Source organism: Neofelis nebulosa, chromosome 3 (assembly GCF_028018385.1).
Source record: "Neofelis nebulosa isolate mNeoNeb1 chromosome 3, mNeoNeb1.pri, whole genome shotgun sequence".
NCBI lineage: Eukaryota > Metazoa > Chordata > Mammalia > Carnivora > Felidae > Neofelis > Neofelis nebulosa.
In genome coordinates this window covers 163,392,104-163,413,044 of record NC_080784.1, presented here as the reverse complement: position 1 = coordinate 163,413,044, position 20,941 = coordinate 163,392,104, and the positions used below count along the sequence as shown (strand labels likewise).

General features: G+C 45.2%; 1 protein-coding gene across 1 annotated transcript in view; it reads left to right on the top strand.

Moving 5' to 3' along the window:
- KIT (KIT proto-oncogene, receptor tyrosine kinase) overlaps positions 1-20,941 on the top strand; it is an 87,594-nt gene that overhangs the window by 20,455 nt on the left and 46,198 nt on the right. Inside the window, 2 exon segments of the mRNA XM_058722563.1 lie at positions 17,473-17,742; positions 20,608-20,889. Coding sequence (XP_058578546.1) covers positions 17,473-17,742; positions 20,608-20,889 — 552 coding nt within the window.

The window sequence follows — 20,941 nt, the reverse complement described above, 5'->3', positions numbered from 1 at the left end:
TGCTCCTTCGAGCTGTGGCTTCTGCAGGAGCCGCCCCTCTGCCCACTGCCAGGGGACCATGTTGCTCCCTGGTCTAGTGCACTTCAGGTCGCAACCGGCTTGTTTCCTTTGCAATCCTTTTCAACCCCCCAGGGTGGGTCAGGTCAGCTCCCACAGTACAGTGCGCTTCGTCATATTCATCACATTGTAATTATACAATTGTATAATTATTGGTTCATTGCTCATCGGTGGAGCTAAATATAAATGCCATGAGGGGGAAAGACCTTGCTTATTCCCTGCTGCCCAAGGTCCCAGAAGTAGCAAGCATTTAGTAAATATTTTTAGGCGAATGAATGAATGAATGAATGCATGCATGCATGCATGAATAGTGGTGGTGGGGGGGGGGCGTCCCCTTTTTATCCCTGGGTCATGGGGCTGGTTAATGTATGCAGTTGGAGAGAGGTGTCACCAGAAAGTTTTATTCACGGGAGCAGTTGCCATCACCATCAAATCCTAGTGCCAGAAGGGCCAGTCCCTTGCACGGTGGCAGCAGAATCTCATAAGCTGATTCTCATTTGGGGGGGGGAGGGGTCTAGTTTTGGGGACACCCAAGAGAAGAGGTTCTTGAGAGTTATTATCCAGGCATATGGGAAAGGAGAGAAGTCCTCTGCTCTTGGACACATTCATAATACATGTGCCAGAAACCAGCAGCTGGAGTGGTCAAGGTGGCATCTGAGACGTTTTCAGGGAAATGGCTATTGTCCCCACTCCCCTCAGAGTGTCCAAGAGGGGCTGCCTGCTTTGCTTACAGGATCTGATGCTGGGGCACTGTGTGTCTCCCACCCACTTCCAAATCCATTTAATAGAACAACAGAGGTGCCCTCCTTTGCCTTATTATTTTTTTTTTAATTTTTAATGTTTATTTTTGAGAGAGAGACAGGGTGCAAGAGAGAGAGAGAGACAGAGGGAGACACAGAATCTGAAGCAGGCTCCAGCACAGAGCCTGACGCAGGGTTCAAACCCATGAACCACGAGATCATGACCTGAGCTGAAGTCGGACGCTCAACCGACGGAGCCACCCAGGCATCCTTTGCCTTATTTTAGCCTGTTTGTCTTGACCTGGATAAAGTAGAGTTTTTCATTTCTGTTCCAGAAGGAGAAAGCATGGCATTTACTTCCCAGAGGCAACAGCTTCAAGGTGGGGACATGTGTCTCAAATAAGACACTAAGTGAGCTGTGCTGATGCTGTATAGGATTGCCAATAGCATGCACGTGTTTATAAAACTACAGATATTGAGAATGAGGGCTCAGGGTTTTGTGAAGACACAGTTTTCAAGACATAGCGGGTAAAGGTGCTGACATGCTTATGGGAATCTTTTAATAGAACTGATCTGTTGCCTATTTATAAATTAGTTGATTGCTGTGGTTTTTTTTTTTTCTTTCTTTCCTTTTTTTACGTTTGAGACACAACATACCCTCTCATACTTATTGTAAACCCCTTTTAGATCAAGTGAGTGTAATAAACGCAATGTATTTTGGAACAAAAGTCATAAACACAAATGCCCGCTCAAATAGCTACAATCAGAAGAGCTATGATCTGTGGAGCTGGCCAGGACCGTGGATGGCGCACATGGCTGTAATTTTATGTTTTGGTGCCTGTGTCCTTTGTTTATCAGATGCCATTTTCCCTCATAACTGCAGTCCATCCATATCCCCCCCCCCCCACCCCCCACCCCGCGCGCTTTCCTGCCCATCCTGGAGGGATGGATCCCAGCGTGGCTCTAATGCTTTCTTGGGTACTCCCTTATCCTCCTTCGCTGCTATCATGCACAGTAATTGTAGCGGTAGTAGCAGCAAGACCATTCACTGCGGCAAGGTACATGCAGGATTTGGAGGTGAAAGAAGAATCCTGAAATACTGTACCCCCTGCTAGAGATGTGAAAACCGAGGCTTGGAAAGGTCAAGTAACCTCCCCCAAGTCTCACATAGCTTGGATTGCGATCCGTGGTTCTCTGCCTCCGAAACGAACACCTTTTTTCATTCCTGTTGCTTGACTTGCTCACCCAGGCTCAGAGAAGCACCACCATTTCCAGGCTCTGAGCTTGCTTCTAGACTTTAAAATATTGCTAAATAAAGTTACAGAAGTTGCAAGACTGGTACAAAGAGCCCCTGGATACCCTTTACCTAGACTCTCTGATTTGTTAACATTTCGACACTTTTATGTTGTGTATATACATACTATTGTTTCTGAACCGTTTGAGAGTAAGTTGCTACTATGCACCCCTTCCCCTCCCCTCCTTCCCCCCTCCCTCCCCGCCAAACTCATCTGAAGGAGACCCTGCCTCCTGTATTTTGTGAGAGCACAGAGGCCACCCAGAATGAATTCCTTCTTCTGCCCTCCACCCAAGTGTGATCTTTCCCCCTTTCCTCTAGGGTGGGACCCTGGGCCAGAGAAGGACACTCTGGGCTTTTGCCCTCAACCTTAGTCTGAGCTCTTCAAATTCAACTCAGACCCTACAACTCCTCTGCCTTCCCGGAAATTGATTCTCTCTAGCACCTTAAAAAAAAAAAAAAAAAGGAATCTCTTCTCGGCAAGGTAACACAAAGGCAAATAAAAGGGAGCTTTCTGAATGTTTCTACCTATTCTGTAAAAGGAGGAGAGAGGGAATTCCCCCTCTGCTTGTTATCCAAAGCTGCAGCTAATTCAAGTCTGTTTGCAAGACAGTTATCAATGCTGGTAACCTTTTTTTTCTGGTAACTGCCTCAGATAAAATTCCCTTTTTTAAAAAATTAATACTTTTGTTTTTACTTCCTTTGGTATAAACCAGCTCTGTGGCTATAAAGTGACATTTTGAAAGTGGAAACAGAAGGAGAAAAGGTTCTGTCTGCTCTGTGTATGGGATGGATGGGAAGGTACAATTTCCCTTATCTGATAGATCCATTAAAAGCAGGATTTACAGGGACGCCTGGGTGGCTCAGTCGATTAAGCATCTGACTTTGGCTCAGGTCATGATCTCACGGTTTGTGAGTTCGAGCCCCACGTCCAGCTCTGTGTTGACAGCTCAGAGCCTGGAGCCTACTTCAGATTCTGTGTCTCCCTCTCCCTCTGCCCCTCCCTCACTCACACTCTGTCTCTGTCTCTCTCTCTCAAGAATAAATAAACATAATTTTTTTTTTTTAAAAAACAGGATTTAAAATTTATTCACTAGTCAAATGTATTGATTTACCCATTATGGTGAAAATTAGCCTAAATGTCTACTTAAGCCAAGCATAATGCCTAGCATTTTTTAGAACTAGAAAATCCGAGCGGTCTTTCAAAAAAGACCTTTGAAGACAAGGTTTCAAAGATGCCTTAGGAAAACAACCCACATGTCAGGATGAATGGTTATATACAGACGGCCTCTGTGCATACAATGGAATATTACTCAGTTTTCAAAAGGAGATTTTGACACATGCTACAACACGGAAGGAAGAGCCTTGGAGACATTCTGCTTGATATAAACATAAAAGGACTGATATTTTATGGTTCCACATATATGAGGTTTCTAGAATAGCCCATTCATAGAGACAGAGAGTAGAATGGTGGTCGCCAGGGGCTATGGGGCAAGTGGCGGTGGAAGGGGCAGTTTCTGTTCAGTGAGTATAAAGTTCCAATGATAAAAAAAGTTCTGGAGGTGCCTCGTGGTGGCGTTTGCACAACATTGTAATGCCAATCAAGTGTAAAATGAAAAATGGTTAAAATGGTAGATTTTATGTCCTGGATGTTTTGTCTCCATGAAACCAAGTTGAAATGCCCAGTTGGCGTAGATTTGTGTGTATATATAAATACGGACAAGCTGGCCCCTCACTTACTGGCATTTTATTTGATGTCATTAGAATTAGATGCTGTGGAAGTAGGACTAGCGCTTATGGTTGGCATGTATTATTATTAAAGTTTTCATGTGCTGCGAGCCCAACCTCGTTTCCCCTCCTAAACCTGGGAGTTGGCATTTTGAGGAATTCTTAGTTCCCAGGAGGAGGAAATGGGATGGTGATTAGTTAGCATGGGTGCATCCTCGGTCCTTACCGGCAGGCACTGCCACAGCCGCGCAGGACAACACTAATGTGAGGGTAGCTGATGCCCGACAGGTCCTTCTGCAAAGTCTTGCAAGGATCCCGCCTCTGTCTCTGGAGCATGCGCCTGAAGGTGAGCCACACATGGCACTCTGCCTTGGTGCTTGGCAGGACTTGGGGTAACACCGGCCTCTGGCTAGTATGGCTGACCTTCCCCAAGCTCTTTTTGCTCTTTTCACTTTGTTCCCAATCCTTCTTTAAGTTAAGGAAGTTAAAGTTGAAAGAAGTCAAGAGCTCCTCCTCCCCCACCCCAAACTTCACAGACGGTGAGGGTCTCCTGGTGGTTATTGTATTCAAATCCTTAATGCTTCTTATCAGGTTCAGATTTCAGTAAGTGCGTTCCAGAACTCAGAAACACGGAAATCTATGTATTTACAACAGGAGCTGTACTGGGCTGCTGGGGAAAACCCCCTGGAAATGAGAAAGTTCCTCTTTTCTGTTGCAGGGATGGATCCTAATATATTGTGCTTGTCAAATCCAGACCTTATCTGATTCCCCAAAGACCGACCTCATAATGGCGGAGAAGGGTTTCCTCTCCCTGTGTGTCTTTGTCTGAGATCAAAAGAGGAAGTCCTGCTTCCTCAAACATTGGGTTGTATTTTTATTCGGGACGAGTGAGTAGGAAATCTATTAAGTAGTCCCATGAAAGTTTCTGCTGCTGGTGAGGCATGCAAATCTAGAAGGAATCTTGCAAAATAATCAGCTGAGAAGGGTCCTTTCAGTGTTGAGTGATACTCACCTCTCCACACCTCTGTTCACATTATAAGAAGAGCCAGGGATCAGATTCCACATTTAGGCCCTTATTCTGTGTTCACACATGAGTTTTATTTATTTATTTATTTATTTTATATTAAATATAATTTATTGTCAGAGTGGTTTCCATACAACACCCAGTGCTCATCCCAACACGTGCCCTCCTCAATGCCCATCACCCACTTTCCCCTCTCCCCCACCACCCCTCCATCAACCCCCAGTTCACACAGAGGTTCTAAAACAAAGTGATTAGATATTATTTGTATCCTAAGAGAATCATTGCTATTCATTCTTGCCACAATTAGTCGAGTACCTTTTATGTCCAGCCACTGGATCTTGACCCTTTTATGGCCTAAGTACTTGATTACAGATCCTAAACTTCGAGAGCTTTTGATGGCCTCTTTATAATTTTTCAGAAGAGGAAACTGAGGCCTAGAGAACCTAAGTGACTTGCTCAAGATTTCTTTTCTTTTTTTTTTTTTTTTTTTAATTTTTTTTTAACGTTTATTTATTTTTGAGACAGAGAGAGACAGAGCATGAACAGGGGAGGAGCACAGAGAGAGGGAGACACAGAATCGGAAACAGGCTCCAGGCTCTGAGCTGTCAGCACAGAGCCTGACGCGGGGCTCGAACTCACGGACCGTGAGATCATGACCTGAGCTGAAGTTGGACGCTTAACCGATGAGCCACCCAGGCGCCCCATTCTTTTTTTTTTTTTTAATGTTTATTTATTTTTGAGACTGAGAGAGACAGAGCATGAATGGGGGAGGGGCAGAGAGAGAGGGAGACACAGAATCCGAAGCAGGCTCCAGGCTCTGAGCCATCAGCCCAGAGCCCGATGCGGGGCTCGAATTCACGGACCGCGAGATCGTGACCTGAGCTGAAGTCGGATGCTCAACCGACTGAGCCACCCAGGCGCCCCAAGATTTCAAATCCAGAACTTCTGTATTCCCTACCATTACGTTTTTTTCTTCACACCCTTCACTAACTGCTGAAGAGGAAAAAAAAAAAAAAGGCAGTTATACATTTTATCTAAAGTATATAAATATTATTTATCTTAGCAGAAACCAAACAATTAATAATTTTGCTTATTCCCCCCAACCTGAGAAAAGCTTTGACAGATGTCCTGTCTTTAAAAGGCATTTATTGGAAGCTTGAATCTTTGCTGCTCGCTCCTCTTTGTAAGTTTCCTGAGAAGAAAGCAGAATATTTAACACCTCCTTGATCTTGGGTCTGCTTTGCTCGAGGTTGGGGGTGTGTGGGGGGGTGGCGGGGCGGGGGGAGGTCTTCTCCTGCCACCAGATGGCATGCTTGTGAATCAAGAAGCAGTAGAATGAAGGCATTGAAGGTACAGGCATAGAGAAGCTCCCAGTTGTACCAGGTTGAGGAATCTGGGGAAGTGCTTTACAACAGAGGACGAGATGTGCATTCTTTCACCAGGGATCCCAATAACAGCCATGAGAGCAGGAAATGCAAGGACTGCAGATAAGGTGTGATCAACACAGGTGATTCAGTAGTTCTGGGTTTGTCCAAGCACGCACCTTACTGGTTCTGTGGTTAAGGCAGAAAATGGAGGAGCTGACTTGGCCCCCAGGAGGAAACCACTCTCCGTGGCAGAGGCAGGAAGGGCCCAAACCACAGGTGAATCCACCTAGGCTGAAAGCCCACAGAAAGGTGGTGGGTGAGAAGGTAGAATGGGGGGGGGGTGTGGAATGCAGCCTGGCCCTGCCTTCCGAGAGATGAGCACCCCTGTTTATGGTGGGACATTCGTTTCTAGCACTGGGGAGCCTGATGAACCTCTCTTCCCTGGATGTCCATGAGAAGGCAGGACCCACATGTGGTACCACTGGCCCCTTTGTACCCCTTTCCTGGAAAGAGCAGGTCCAAAGAAAAAAGACCTGGAGGGGCGCCTGGGTGGCTCAGTTAAGTGTCCGACTCTTGATTTTGGCTCAGGTCATGATCTCATGGTTCGTGGGATTGAGCCCTGCATGGGGCTCTGTGCTGACAGCACGGAGCCTGCTTGAGATTCATATTCTCTCTCTCTCTCTCTCTCTCTCTCTCTCTCTCTCTCTCTCTCTCTCTCTCTCTTTCTCTCTCCCCCTTCCCCTCTCGTGTGCTCTCCACCCCCCACACCCAATAAACATTAAAAAAAAAAAAAAAAAAAGGAACTGGACAATAAGCGTTTTCACCTTGGCTTTGGTGCCATTGACCCCCACATGGGCTCCTGCACCTTATGGCCACATTCATCAGCCCCTGAGGTCAGGCAGCAACAGCCCAGGAGCCTGCAGCAGGTCTGTACTGACCTTCTCTGCCAATCACTCCTCTCTCTGTCCCTGTTTCCTTTTCTTTCCTTCTTTGTTCTCCCGCCTCTGTGGCTCCCCTTCCCCACATTCTAACTCAGCCCTCTGGGAGCTGCTGCCTCCCATGCTGTCGAGCTCCAAGAGTCCTCCTGCCCCCCCCCCCCCCCCCTCGTGGCCCCGAGGTTGCCGGCTTTCAACAGCACGTGCAGTCAAGGTTCCTCTTCTCCCACACCCACGACCATTGGAGATTCTGGTGCAAATTGGCGGAGGGTGGGACTGGGACGTTGGCGATTCTGGCGTGTGGCCAGCGTTGCAATGAGTGATATAGGCTAGGATGTGTCTGTTAGTGACCAGTCTTGTGTGCTGATAATTGAGGGGCTTGTTCTCTGTCCACTTCTGCTCCCCCACCGGCTGCATGCCCTCAGAGATTCTGGCATCCATCTAGAAGGTCCTCTGCACCACCTTATCTGCAATTTCTTGGTTCTCCTTTACCCACCTAGCCATGCCGTCTCTACCCTACTCTAGCCACCTTGTGTCTGTCATCTCCTTTTTGGCCCCTCTGTATTCTTCCTCCCTGGATGATTCTAGGGACCCGGCTGGTTAGCCCCCCTCCCCCAGTCACTTGCTGTGTGCTGGTGAGTGTGTTTGTGGCCCTGACACAGCCCCCCCCACCCCCCGGCAAAGTTCCCGGACATTCCAGTGCCACCCACTGGTCCAAATACTTCTAAATCTTCTTCCTCCTCCAGGCTGTCAGCACCACATCTCCCCATCACCTAAGCCAAACACAGGTGTCCTGTCTTCTTCCTCTCGCTTTTTCGCTGCTCAGATGCAGCCCACCCCAGGACCTTTATTCACCCATCAATACTATCCTTCACTGCTCCCTCTGAGGTCTGACCAGCACACATCAGTCGCTCCCCGTCAGGCTGGGCTCACCCCCTTCCTGTGACGAAGGGGGCCTGTGATGATCCCAAAGGGGGCCCTGTGATGATCCTGCCCCTCAGGACCTATGGCTTCACACCCTGATGTTGCACACACCTTCCTAGGTCTCCCATATTTGCTCTTGTGTTCCCCGCTCCTAATAGACCTTTCCCCTCCTCTACCCCGGGGGCTTAGCCAGGTCACATTCTTTATTCTGAGCTTTGGGAATCCTCTTCTTGCCCCGCCCCGTTTCCCTTCTTGCTCTGCTGGCTTCATTCTAAGGCTCTGTATTCTCCTGGGCCCCAGCCCCACCCAGGACAAATAGTAGGAGCTCTAGTACCATTTCATCAATGAAGACCCTTTCAGAAGTGCCTGCTTTGTTCCCGTCCCTCGCTGCCACTGATGACTAAGGCTCCGGCTTTTGTTTTTCTGCCCATTAGTTCCCTTCTGTCAATTAGTTCATAATCTTTAGGCCAACGTTGCAATATACTTAAGGAGCTGCTGTTTTCAAAAACTATGCCGCAGTGAAGTCTGCTTTTTACGATTTTAAACCGACTTTCAAACGGCTGATCGTTTTACAATGGTGTATTGCAATGGCTGGAAACCGTAAACTGTCTCAAATATGGAAACAAATTTTGTATAATCACTGCAAATCCTGTGCCTGATGTAGTACCAAGGCTGGGCGTGCAGATAGAGAATTTCTGTCATTTTTAAGAACTAAGTACAAATGTGCACTGTGCCAAGGGATTGGTTTTGAGGCCACGGCCACAGGAATATCGCCGTGGAAGACCTAAGACAGTGAGATTGTGTCAATTACTTGTTATTTATCTTGTGTCTAACCTGAGTAGATTTTAATAATGAGCTCTATCCCGGTAAGTGCTTTAATCTCGGAATTACAAGGTGAAAGATACAGCTGAACTCTCTCTTACCCAGAAAGTGCTTTGGAAATAGCAGAGTTGTGAATCTGGCATCATGTGATCCATTAGGACCGTTCTCCAACTTGTCCATGGAGGTGCCGTTGAAGGTTGGGGGCAGTAGGGATTTGGATGGTATGTTTGGGAGTATGTCGTTGTAAGGTGGTTTGGTTTCTTTGAAGGCTCGTGATTTTCCACCTGAAAAGTGAATTTATTTTACTTTCTATTTCATGATCTGTCATATAAAAGAATGTATAAAATTATCCGCCACTGAAAGAAATTGACCTGCAGGAAGACTGGTTAAAAAGCACTCTAGATCAGAGACATGCTGCTGTGTAGGATGATGTCTCCAATTACCTTCCCTGTCCGGCACCTCCACATTTAATACACGTAGTGATCCCTTCACCGTGCATTTTTTTGTCACCTTCTGTATTCCTGGTGCTCTGTGAGGCTTTGAGCACAGAGAGAGATACAGACTTTGCTTTGGGTTCTGAGAGCTTATGTGGGAGTAAGGTAGGGGCGAGGTCCTTGTAGGATGAGCTTTTCCTGACTACCACACATACCTTCATACTCTGAGAACTTTGCCTTGCCTTTCCTTGAACACACATATAAACAGCGACACGTGCCAACGGACAAGGTCTTACTGGCTCAGCCCTCACGGCCCCTTCCTCTGGAACTTTCTTCATGGTGCTTTTGGGGAGAACAGTAGCTGCTCCCTTGGAGTCCTGGGACATGTTTACCACCTTTCAGTATTTTGATTTCATTTGTGTTGGGTTTGTCCCTGAGGTCTCCATCAGCATCTACTTCGCTACCATTGTAATAGTTATGCAGTGTTGAAGCAAAAGACTTGGTTGGATACATATGGTAGCTTGAACCCAACAGTAAAGTGGGGGCCATGCTGGGATCCCCCGTGGCATGGCTTCCTTCACTCTGGGTGATCCAGGATGGATTTACAGTCTCCCTGCCACTGGGCCAGAGCATTTTTATAAGGTTTGTTTGGTTTTCACTGAGCTCATGCTCCCCCTCCCTCCTGCTTTATTCTATTTCCAGTATCATCTACTTGTTTTTAAAGCCTCATGGGTGTTGCGGGCAATTACTAGGATCCTTCCAACTTGGTTTTCATCCAGCTTATTCCTGTGGGGATATAAAAGTATGTCAGAAAGAGTAGGATATACAAATCATTAGCCCCCCCCTTTTTTTTTTATTACAAACTGTGGTTAAATAGTACTTGAACTAATGAGTAGTTAGACTACAATGGGGCTTTGAGCTTTGCCTTAGTAGCGACTCCTCCTGCCCTACTTCCTCAAAACTAGAATAGGCCTCTCTACGTGGGTTTTCCTCCCTGCCGTTATTTTACCTGGTTCCTTATATTTGTGTCCAAAGAAAAGGTTTTGAAATGACTTCCTTACTTTTAACCCCAGCTGTAAATCCAGGCTTTGCAGCTTAGACATCTGTGAAGGGTGCAAAGCCCTCAGGAGGATCTTTGAGAATAGGTTTGTAGCAATGGTGGGAGGGGTCCAGCCACTGCTGGCGGGCCTGGGGAGAACCTTGTGCTCAAGCAAGTGGCTCTCACTTACACTGATCATTGAGAACCTTCTCTAGTAGAAGTGCAACCTGGACTCTCAATTAGTATTTTGTTTTAGTTTATTATTATTTTTTTGAGAGGGGGGCACAAGTGAGCGAGGGGCAGAGAGAGAAGAGAAGAGAAGGGAAGAGAAGGGAAGAGAAGGGAAGAGAAGCTCACCCGGGGCTCATGTTTTACCCAAAGCGGGGCTCAAGCTCACCGATGTGGGATTCGAACTCACAAACTGTGAGATCATGACCTGAGCCACCCAGGCACCCTCAATTAGTCTTTTAATTCAGGTATACCTTGAATATTTTCTTTTCACTTAAGAAAGAAAGATGGGTGACCACATTCTTTTTGGTGGAGAAGCAGAACCTTGTCTTTGAGTTTTGGTTGACTTTGAGTTCAGGATGACTGGCGGGAGTTCTCCGCATACACCACACCCAAGATGCAAGCAAGGTCTGCGGTTTCTAACTTCAGTTTCCTTAAATGTAATGCTCGTGAAACTGTTAGGATGCAGATCCCCCCCCCCCCCCCACCGCCAACCCTGTTTGTGACTTGGAGGCCCTCCTCCAATCGTCTCCTATTTTAGCCACATTGAATTTGACACTCCCTTTAGTTGAGCCGCCTTTAGAGTGTTTTCTTAGTTATCAGAGAATCAACAGCCCTTCCCCCTGCCCCCGCCTCCACATACATTTCAATTTTCATAACATGCACTTAATTTATATATGTAATACACCACAAGTCTAACTTCCATAAACAGGTTTGAGAAGTAGACCAAGTGACTCTGATAGTGTGAGTAGGAGAGCAGAGGCGCAGAAAAGAACCTAATGGTCTTGAGTGCTCAGAGTCTCCTGGGTAGGAGTCCACATGGTTTTTTTATATTTTATTTTTTTTAATGTTTATTTTTGAGAAAGAGACAGAGTGTGAGTAGGGGAGGAGCAGAGAGAGGAAGACACAGAATCCAAAGCAGGCTCCAGACTGAGCTGTCAGCACAGAGCCCGACGCGGGGCTCGAACTCACAAGCTATGAGATCATGACCTGAGCCAAGATCAGGAGTCGGATGCTTAACCAACTGCACCACCCAGGCGCCCCAGGAGTCCGCATCATTTAAAACATACAGCCTATTCAATCCAGAAGGTTAAAAGACCTTTTATGAATGCCTGCTTTGTGTAAGGTCGTAGAGAGATCGTAGTCAAGATGCTATTCGGACCCTCAGGCACAACTGTGTGGAACAAGTAAAAATAATGATGACAATTAATTATTTTTTTTAATAATATGATTTAAAACAAAGTCGGGGGGCTCACAGAGGCTGATACCAGTGGTCAGCTAAGAAAGATCCAGGGTAGCTGAGAAGGTTTGAGCCTTCACCAGCCAGGGCCTTTAAAGAATTGGTTTTTTTGTTTTTTTGTTTTTTTTTTAAATTTTAGACATTTTTCTTATTGTGGTAAAATACACGATATAAAATGTACCATTTTTTTTTAAGCGTCCAATTCAGTGCCGTTCACATTCACAATGTTGTGCAACCATCACCACTATCCGTTTCCAGAACTTTTTCTTTCTTTTTTTTATCATTCCAAATGGAAATTCTGTACCCATTAAACCCATTAACGCTCCATTCCCCATCCCCCCGGCCCTTGGTAGTCTCTATTCTCCTTTCTGTCTCTGAATTTGCCTACTGTAGGTACGTCATGTAATGGAATCATACAACATCTATCCTTTTGTTTCTGGCTTGTCTCACATAGCATGATGTTTGTGAAGTTCATCGATGTGGTAACAGGTGTCAGAATTTCCGTTTCATGGCTGAATAATAGTCCCTTGTATGCACATACTGTATTTTGTCTATCTGTTGATGGGCACTTGGGTTGTTTCTACGTCTTGGCTGTTGTAAGTAATGCTGCTGTGAACGTGTGTTTGCAAGTATCTGTTTGTATCCCTGCTTTCAATTCTTTTGGGTATGGTTGAATTTTACACTAGTGAAAGAGGTTATTGAAGGTATGTTGCCATTTATCTTTTTTTTTTTTTTTTTTTTTGGCATTTATCTTGATATTGTTAAAGTCTTGCAACATTATTGACTATGATGGCCCAGAGCCATCAGTCCCTCTAGTAGTTGGTCCCCACAATGGTAGGATTTGGCATTTCTTTTTTTTGGCTCATTAATTAACATGTGTTCAGGGAATAGAAAACAACTCATAAACTAGCCTTAGCCAAACACAATTAAGGAAGCACATTTTCTAATGCAAAGAGTCCTGATGTAGATAAAACCCAATTCAACAAACATTTGTTGAGAACTTGCTATGTGCCAAACACTTTCAATAATGTGTGATTTCAGAACAATTTCAAAGTTCAGTTGGAATACCTTATTGGTCTTGAATTTAAAATATAATAAAGGCAGGTAGATGTGTGTGTATACACTTTTTTTTGAAGTTTATTATTTTTTTAGTAATCTCTACACCCAACATGGGGCTCGAACTCATAGCCCTGGTATCAACAGACCCATGTTCTTCCAACTTGTCAGGTGCCCTTTGCATACCTTTAACATGTATCTCTGGTTTTCTTCTATTGTGAGAACATTATAATAACATTCAAGATAGTTTGGAAAAAAGAGAATAAGTAATACACAGAGTCCCACTGTAATATAAGCTCTATTTTCCTTTTACAGGGTGAGTTAGAGGGTTGAACTTACAAATAATGTATTTTGAAAATAAAATCCTTAATGCTTCTGGTGGCAATTATTTTAAAATTTGTTTTTTAAATCTCTAGAAGGAAAGCCTACACCCGTGATCTCAAATTTGGAGGCTTCTTTCTTGGAGGTATCTGTAGCAGTTTAATGGATGAGTGGAGCCACTCCCTTATGGGGAGCCGCAGAAATGACACCTGTCCTCTTTTGGGGATAGATCGGTGGGCTGTTGACACCTGTTACAGGGGCTGGGTGTTTAGGAACCTGTCCTTCCTCCGATCTTTCACATGTTCAGGGATCGAAGGGAATGTTTTCATGACTGTGCCAGGGGAAAAACACAATTTAGGATTAGGAGGAGGTAAGACGTAGACGTGGACCATGTGTAAGCATCAGTACAAACCAAATGGGTGATGGGGCTGGACATGTTGGACGGATTTAGTGAGGACAGGTGATCATGGTGAGGGACTAACACCCATGAAAACAGGGCTTTCCACGTGGCATGAAGGTGAATTGTGGAGTTGGTGTGTTCTGGGGACATGGGCGGAAAGATGGGCTGAGCAAGGAATAGAGTGGTTTACGGGCTCCTTAGCCAGCCAGCCTAAGGATCTGTCTTATTGGAGAGGCAGGTAAAGGTCCAGAGGAAGCAGCTATAAATTAGTCCCATGAAAAGTGCTTGGCAAACCATACATGATGTCAGAGTTAGCTGCTGTAGCCTCTGTTAGGGTTTTTGAGGTTGTTTTTTTTTTTTTTTTAATTTTTTTTTTCAACGGTTTTTATTTATTTTTGGGACAGAGAGAGACAGAGCATGAACGGGGGAGGGGCAGAGAGAGAGGGAGACACAGAATCGGAAACAGGCTCCAGGCTCCGAGCCATCAGCCCAGAGCCCGACGCGGGGCTCGAACTCACGGACCGCAAGATCGTGACCTGGCTGAAGTCGGACGCTTAACCGACTGCGCCACCCAGGCGCCCCGGGAGTGGGGTTGTTGAGAGGTGGTGCTTTAGGGTGATAGATCTCAGGGTTATGAGGTTTGAGGAGCTGTGAGTGGGGTGGCTGGAGCCATGGAGATCTTTTAGGAGAGGAGGCCGCCTCTCTGTGAGATAATAAGTGGCCAGTCTGGGTGCGGGACAGCAGGCGTGGAAAGACAGACAAGGAGGAGTGGCAGAAAGATTGCTAGGATTTGCTGCCAAGGAGGCAGAAGTCAGGCAGGAACCTGTTTGGGAAATGACGGAACCGTTTACATTCATAGAAAGTGAATAAGTCAGGACCAACAGGAGGAGTGATAAGAGGTTCTGTTTTTAGAATAATCGTGTCCAATATTTAGTCGTATTGTCTAGGTGCCCCCAGATGGTTCTGAGGGCTTTATATAATGGCCTTATGAAATAGGTTCTGTTACTGTCCCTCCTTTGCAAATGAGCAAACTGAGACCTAGTTGATGAAGAACCAGCCTAAGGATCACACACTGACTAATGGCACAGCCAGGATGCACATTTAGACTGTTTTCAGTCCAAGGTCTTACCAAGTATACTTTACGGCTTTGCTGTAATAGCCAATGTTTATTAAAGGTGCCCAGTCCTGTGTTAAGCTCCTTACATGTATTTGCCGCATTTGATTCCCATAAGAACTCTGAGATGAGGGTATTTTTGTTTTGTTTTTTTATCGTTTTCCAGATGTGGAAACTTGGGCACAGAGAAGTTGAGTGGCCTGCCTTAGGTCACACAGTGAGGCTTAGCATACATTGGCATGGTAGGTCTCTGGAAGTCAGCAATATTTATTCAACTGGATTGTAATATCTACATATACCCTTAAGATCCACTCCCGAGAAAACTGAATCGATCGAAATATAGGGCAATACAAATTCTTTAAGAATTTTTGGATTAAATTTACTGTCCACGTCACTGCTATTTACTTGGAACTACTCCCTTTTCACCAGGGGATAAATAATTGAAGTGATAGTGTCTTCATTTATTGTCGTGCCCATTTTCATTATTTAGCGTGCTGTATAACTTTAAAAATAATCCCAAGCACTTTGTTTTTATATCCCGTCTCCTCCATCTAGATGCTGAAGCCAGCAGGTATAGGTGGTCTTGGCCTATAGCACTTCTTATGTTGTTGGTGCTTAATAACATTTGATGATTATAATTGACCTTGTTATTACCGTCTGCGAATCCAAGTTGCTGAGTGTCTTTAATCTGGGCTGTACTTGGCATGATCTCGTGGAGCTGCAATTGAAGCCATGGTTGAAAGGTGCCCGGATGAGATCGTTTGTCTGGATGACAAATTGGAATCGAGACTGGTCATCTATGCGCACCTGCAGCAGAGAGTTTGAGTGCTTCTTCGGAGCATCTTTGGTCCGTGCCTCTCCACAGACTCTCTTCCTTCTATACTCACATGTTAAGGGATCCCTTCTGTAACTTTTAGCCTCGTTTGACTACAGATCTATTTCTCTGCCTTCTCTTGCTGTAGCTCCTCAGCAAGAGGTCTACACTTAGACTTTCATCTTGGAGCACACAGACACTCCCACTCACCTGAAATTGTACTCTCAGATTTCCTGTGATCTCTTTCCCACCAAATGCAGGGACTTTTGTTCATGCCCTTGACCTTGCTCAGCACCTGCCTTAGGACCCACCACCTTTTCTTTGAAACCGTCTGATGTGTTGCCTTCCCTCCCCTCTTTAGCAACTCCCCTTCCTTTCTGGTTGTGCCTTTTTGTTGTTTTTGTTGTTTGTTTGAGTTTTAAATCTTAGCTGGGAGGGCTCTCCAAGATTCGTACTGTGTGTTCCTCTTTTTTCCACAATCTCTTACCCTTGACTGTCTGATCCCGTCTTTTAACCCCACATGTTATTGCAGGGCTCTCGCCCCTCCTGTCCCCATCCCTTTATGATTCTGTCCCCATCTCCCCACCCCCGATCATGCCAAATGTGTAGAGAGTTTCCTGGTGTGGGATAGGCATCCCATTTTGCCCATGACCTTGCAGAAGTGATTGAAAGCACCCCAGGGAGTTCTATTCCCTTGATGCTCTAGCCCACCTCGTCCAGGGACTCTTTCTTCCATCTCCCTCACCCAGGCTGTAGGTGAGTCCATCTTTGCAGCTTTCATGGCACTATAACCATTGATGTGTTTTTCCTCTGGCGGTACGTGGCATCCTTAGTCTCAAATCCTTACTGTAAGTCTTATCGCTTCTGCCTACCTGAGAACCATAGCTTTTCACTGATTTCCTTGACTCCAATTGATCTCTAGTATCTTACTATGCATGTCACCTTTCTACTGAAAACCGTATGGTGCCTCTGCACGTGGTCTCTGTGGTATATGTCCATGGCACGTGTCTCGTCTTTGGCCTTTTCTGGCCTAGCCCACCTCCTACTTCTTCAGCTTAAAGCTAAAACTCGGAGCTATGTTTCACTTATTCTGACATGGAAGCAGTGTGTTCTGTAAACTCTGGAGTGTGTGTAAGAACCACATGTTGCACTTCACGTGGACTTCTGCAGATCACAATTAATGCATTTATGCCCAAACCTTTTGCAGATCGTAATTCATGCATTTATGTGACAGATGGATGAATGAGTTGACTGCTGCGAATTTTCTAAGGTTCAAGTTTCATATTCAGAGTCTAAAGTTTGCATCTTTAAACTAGGACGCCTGTCTAGGCATTAGTTTGATTAGGCTGTAACCCGACAAATGTTGTGAAACCTCTCATGGTCTGATCTTTCAAATGGGATTTTCATTTTCTGCCCTATGGCTTGGAACTCATAAATAGTTCTCCTTTTGATGAACATCACCATGTAAGGAGCACTGCATACAAATAACAGTTCACAGCCAAGCTGTGTCATGATCATGTACGTTTTGCCACAAGAGTAACAGGTCAGGACTTTTTGTGAGTGTGTTTTTATAGTGCGAGGTTTTGTTTTTGTTGTTTCTAGGCTGGGTGTCAGTAAGTCAGTACCACGGCGATGGCCCCTATTCAGAGTGGAAACTTGACCCAGCTGGGGTGTTTAGCCCAGAGAAGGCCATGGCATCCAGTGAGTTGGTTGCATACCAAGTGCGACCCTCAGGATTAGTTGAGAGTTGCAGAAAATAATTCAGTAGATGAACTTAAACTTTAAACAGAACTCTTTCTAACTATAAATAGCCGGGCAGCTCTGTCCTATTTTTATTGTAGAGCACACAGAAGATGGAAATCAATATTGGAAGAAATGCTTTATTTCGCCAAGGAAAAAGATCATACTCAACACGATTCTGACTTTTCTTGGCAGGCTCTTCTCAACCATCTGTGAGTCCAGGGGAACGGTCTCTACCATCCATCCATCCAGCAACATCAGAGTTAATAGTCAGTGTTGGCGACGAGATTAGGCTGTTGTGCACCGATCCAGGATTTGTCAAATGGACTTTTGAGACCCTGGGCCAGTCGAGTGAGATCACACACAATGAATGGATCACGGAGAAAGCAGAGGCCACCAACACAGGCAATTACACGTGCACCAACGGAGGCGGCTTAAGCAGTTCCATTTACGTGTTTGTTAGAGGTAAACGTGTGGCTTTCTTTCATGCAATGCTTTGGAGAACCTAAGATCTTGTTCTTAATTATGGATGGCATATACATGGCCAGCCATAGATAAAATGTTACTGGCTGGGTCTAGAAAACCTAAAACAAATTATTCTTAGTTAGTTCCCCCCCCCCGCCCATCTTTTGACACATGGTGGCTGTGGTTATGACTCCAGCTGAAGGTCTGCAAGGCTGTGATGCTCTTCCTAATGAGGTTACAATATGGTGAGCCCATTTGTTCTGGAAGCTCTGAGTAAACCCTGAGAATAAATTGGGCCCTTTGGGAAAGCTGCATTTTAATGCCTTGAGATCCTAGATACTCCCACTTAGTAAAAACACTTCAGGGAACTAAAGGCCTCTAAAGGCCTAAACAGGCCAACACTTCAAAAGAATTGATCCACTTTTAGGGAGCAAATTCCGGAAAAATCACCCAGTCAGCTAATCAACCCCTGTCCCTCTTAGGTTCTTAATAGTTGTCAGTGGATTCGTGTAAAAAAAACAAACCCAAAACCCAAAGAACAGATAAAACAAACAAACTGTGACCTCTTAGAAGAAAAATATGATGGTTGGATTTCTGTACCTCATTTCCCATGACAACCTCCATGATTCATCTGTATTTGTGCTTTTCACCTCCTTCTCAAGAGGAGGTTTGCTGAAGGGGGGTAGGCAGGAGAATCTTCTTGTTGATGTAAAAACAAGTACGTACAGCTTAAGAGATATACCCAGGTTCTAGCAGGACAAAGAGAGTCCCAGTTCTGGTCCTGCGTCTGTACCTAGACTGGGGCTACCGTTGAAAGAGGCTGCGTAGGAGGCCTCACCCGTGGTTATTGTGGAGGAATCATGAGTAAATTTGTCCTAGATCGTAGATCTGGGCAACCTCAAGAGCTTCAGGTTTTCATTGCAACCTTCAGATAAGATCACCTGCTCTGTCGTCCTGATGTAATTGTCTTTGAGGAGACCGCATTGTGCAAATTCTAGCTCTATCAAGGGTTAATACAGTTGACTCACCTAGTGTTCACTGTAGAGAAGGTTGCCATGAAATTCACTCTGCCTCTCCTTAGTTTATCTGTTATTCTTTCCTAGGTGGGTAGCTGAAAAATACACACTGATAAGGCGCAGCTTAGCCTCTGGTTATGATTCCGTAATTGTTGAGCTAACCTGTGTGCTGTTCTTTGACATTCAGGAAGGTACTCTTTAATTTTCAGGTGCTAATGAAGTATCATTCTGCGCATTAATGCAATGGGTAAACCACTGAATAAATGGGGACGACTGAATTCGCCAGGTCGGTCTGGCAGACTTCATGGTTTTCTTTAAAGGGAAAGTCTTCCCTAGTAACTTAGCCCTATGCTGAATTATTACTGATTTAAGATGTTTGGATACTTAAGTGATTCATGTTACAGCAATGAAAGAAATTGGGGCGTTGTAGGAGCTAGACTAAGCCACCGAGCAAGAGTAGATGTAGAAAAAATAAACCAAACAAAACAGCTATGGCCTCAGACCATAGTTCAGCCATCATGAAGTACTTTATTCATAGAACTAATTAGTAAGGCTGGGAGGTGCATAATTCGTTCTGGAAAATTACCTTTCAAAATTAAATGGTAAGTATGTATTTCAATGATGTCAAGTTGATTTTTGTGGAACACCTGAATTCCATGTAGAAAGGACAAGTAAGAAACATTTTAAACATAATCTGTTGGCCCAACCGTGTATCTGTATTCTCTTTACACAGGAGAGGTGGCAGCATATTGTGTATACAGAATGAGGTTTGTCTTTGCTTATATGAGGTCCCAGTCTGCCTGAGGCTTTTCCAGTCCACACCTGGTGTCCTGGCGTAATTGTTAATAGCACTCCCCTTCACTCACAAGCGTCCTGGTTTGGATGATAAAGTGTTTGCCACCGCATTCCTGAAACTCATGAGCTCCCCTTGGGAATAAGGCTTCAGTTGATTTCCACAAGTTTGTATTAATATGTGTCTTTCAAGAGAGCATGGATAGAGCGGGACCCACGTGACATTCGTAGGGGGTGGCCTGCTAATAGTTTTTGCAGATTCTATGCAGAAGCCAAAAGATTCTGGAGATTGGGGACTCTGGAAGGGGGTCCCCACAGAACAGTTAAGAGGAAGAATATCTCTCCTCTCTGATCCTGATAGGTATTATCAGACCGACTTAGTCTTGGCTCATGCTCCTTAGAGTATCCTCTGTTGTGGAAAAAGAGTAAGTTTTGTAATAAAATATCCCCAGATTTTTAAGAGCCCAAGTTGTGGTATCAGTCGGACTGCAGTTCGAGTTCCGCCCAGCTGTTTCTGGACCATGTCACTTTAGGAGAGTCCCTTTAAAAAAAATAATTTTTTTTTTTTAAATGTTTATCTATTTGAGAGAGAGACAGACAGACAGGCAGACAGAGTGCAAGGGGCGTGGGGGAGTAAAGAGAGAGGGAGACACAGAATCTAAAGCAGGCTCTAGGCTCCGAGCTGTCAGCACAGAGCCCGAAGTGAGGCTTGCACCCACGGACCACAAGATCATGACTTGAGCCAGTCGGACGCCTAACCGACTGAGCCTCCCAGGCGCCCCTAAGAGAGTCACTTTTTTGAGACTTCAGTTTCTTCATGTATAAAAGGGTGATGAAGATAGTGCCCTTCACTGAGGGCTGTTTTGAGGGTTAAATGAGAGAAAGCGTAATGGTCCAAGCTTGGTGTCTGACACGTGGAAAGGGACAAATGTTAACTGTTATTTAATTAGCAGTGTTTGGGTAAATTCTACTTTTGCTCGCAAAGAGAAACGTTGGAGTCATTTGAGATTTTTCAAAAATGTTTTCAGCCAAACTACTGATTTTTGACACTCTATAGATCCCGCAAAGCTTTTCCTCGTTGACCTTCCCTTGTATGGGAAAGAAGACCATGATACGCTGGTCCGCTGTCCTCTGACAGACCCAGAGGTGACCAATTACTCCCTCCGGGGGTGCGAGGGGAAGCCTCTTCCCAAGGACTTGACTTTCGTCACCGATCCTAAGGCTGGCATCACAATCAGGAACGTGAAGCGCGAGTACCATCGGCTGTGCCTGCATTGCTCTGCGGACCGGAAGGGCAAGTCCGTGCTGTCGAAGAAATTCACCCTGAAAGTGAGGGCAGGTAAGGGGGGGCCCTTCTCGCTTTCTTCTGGGAGGCGGAGCAGCTATTGATG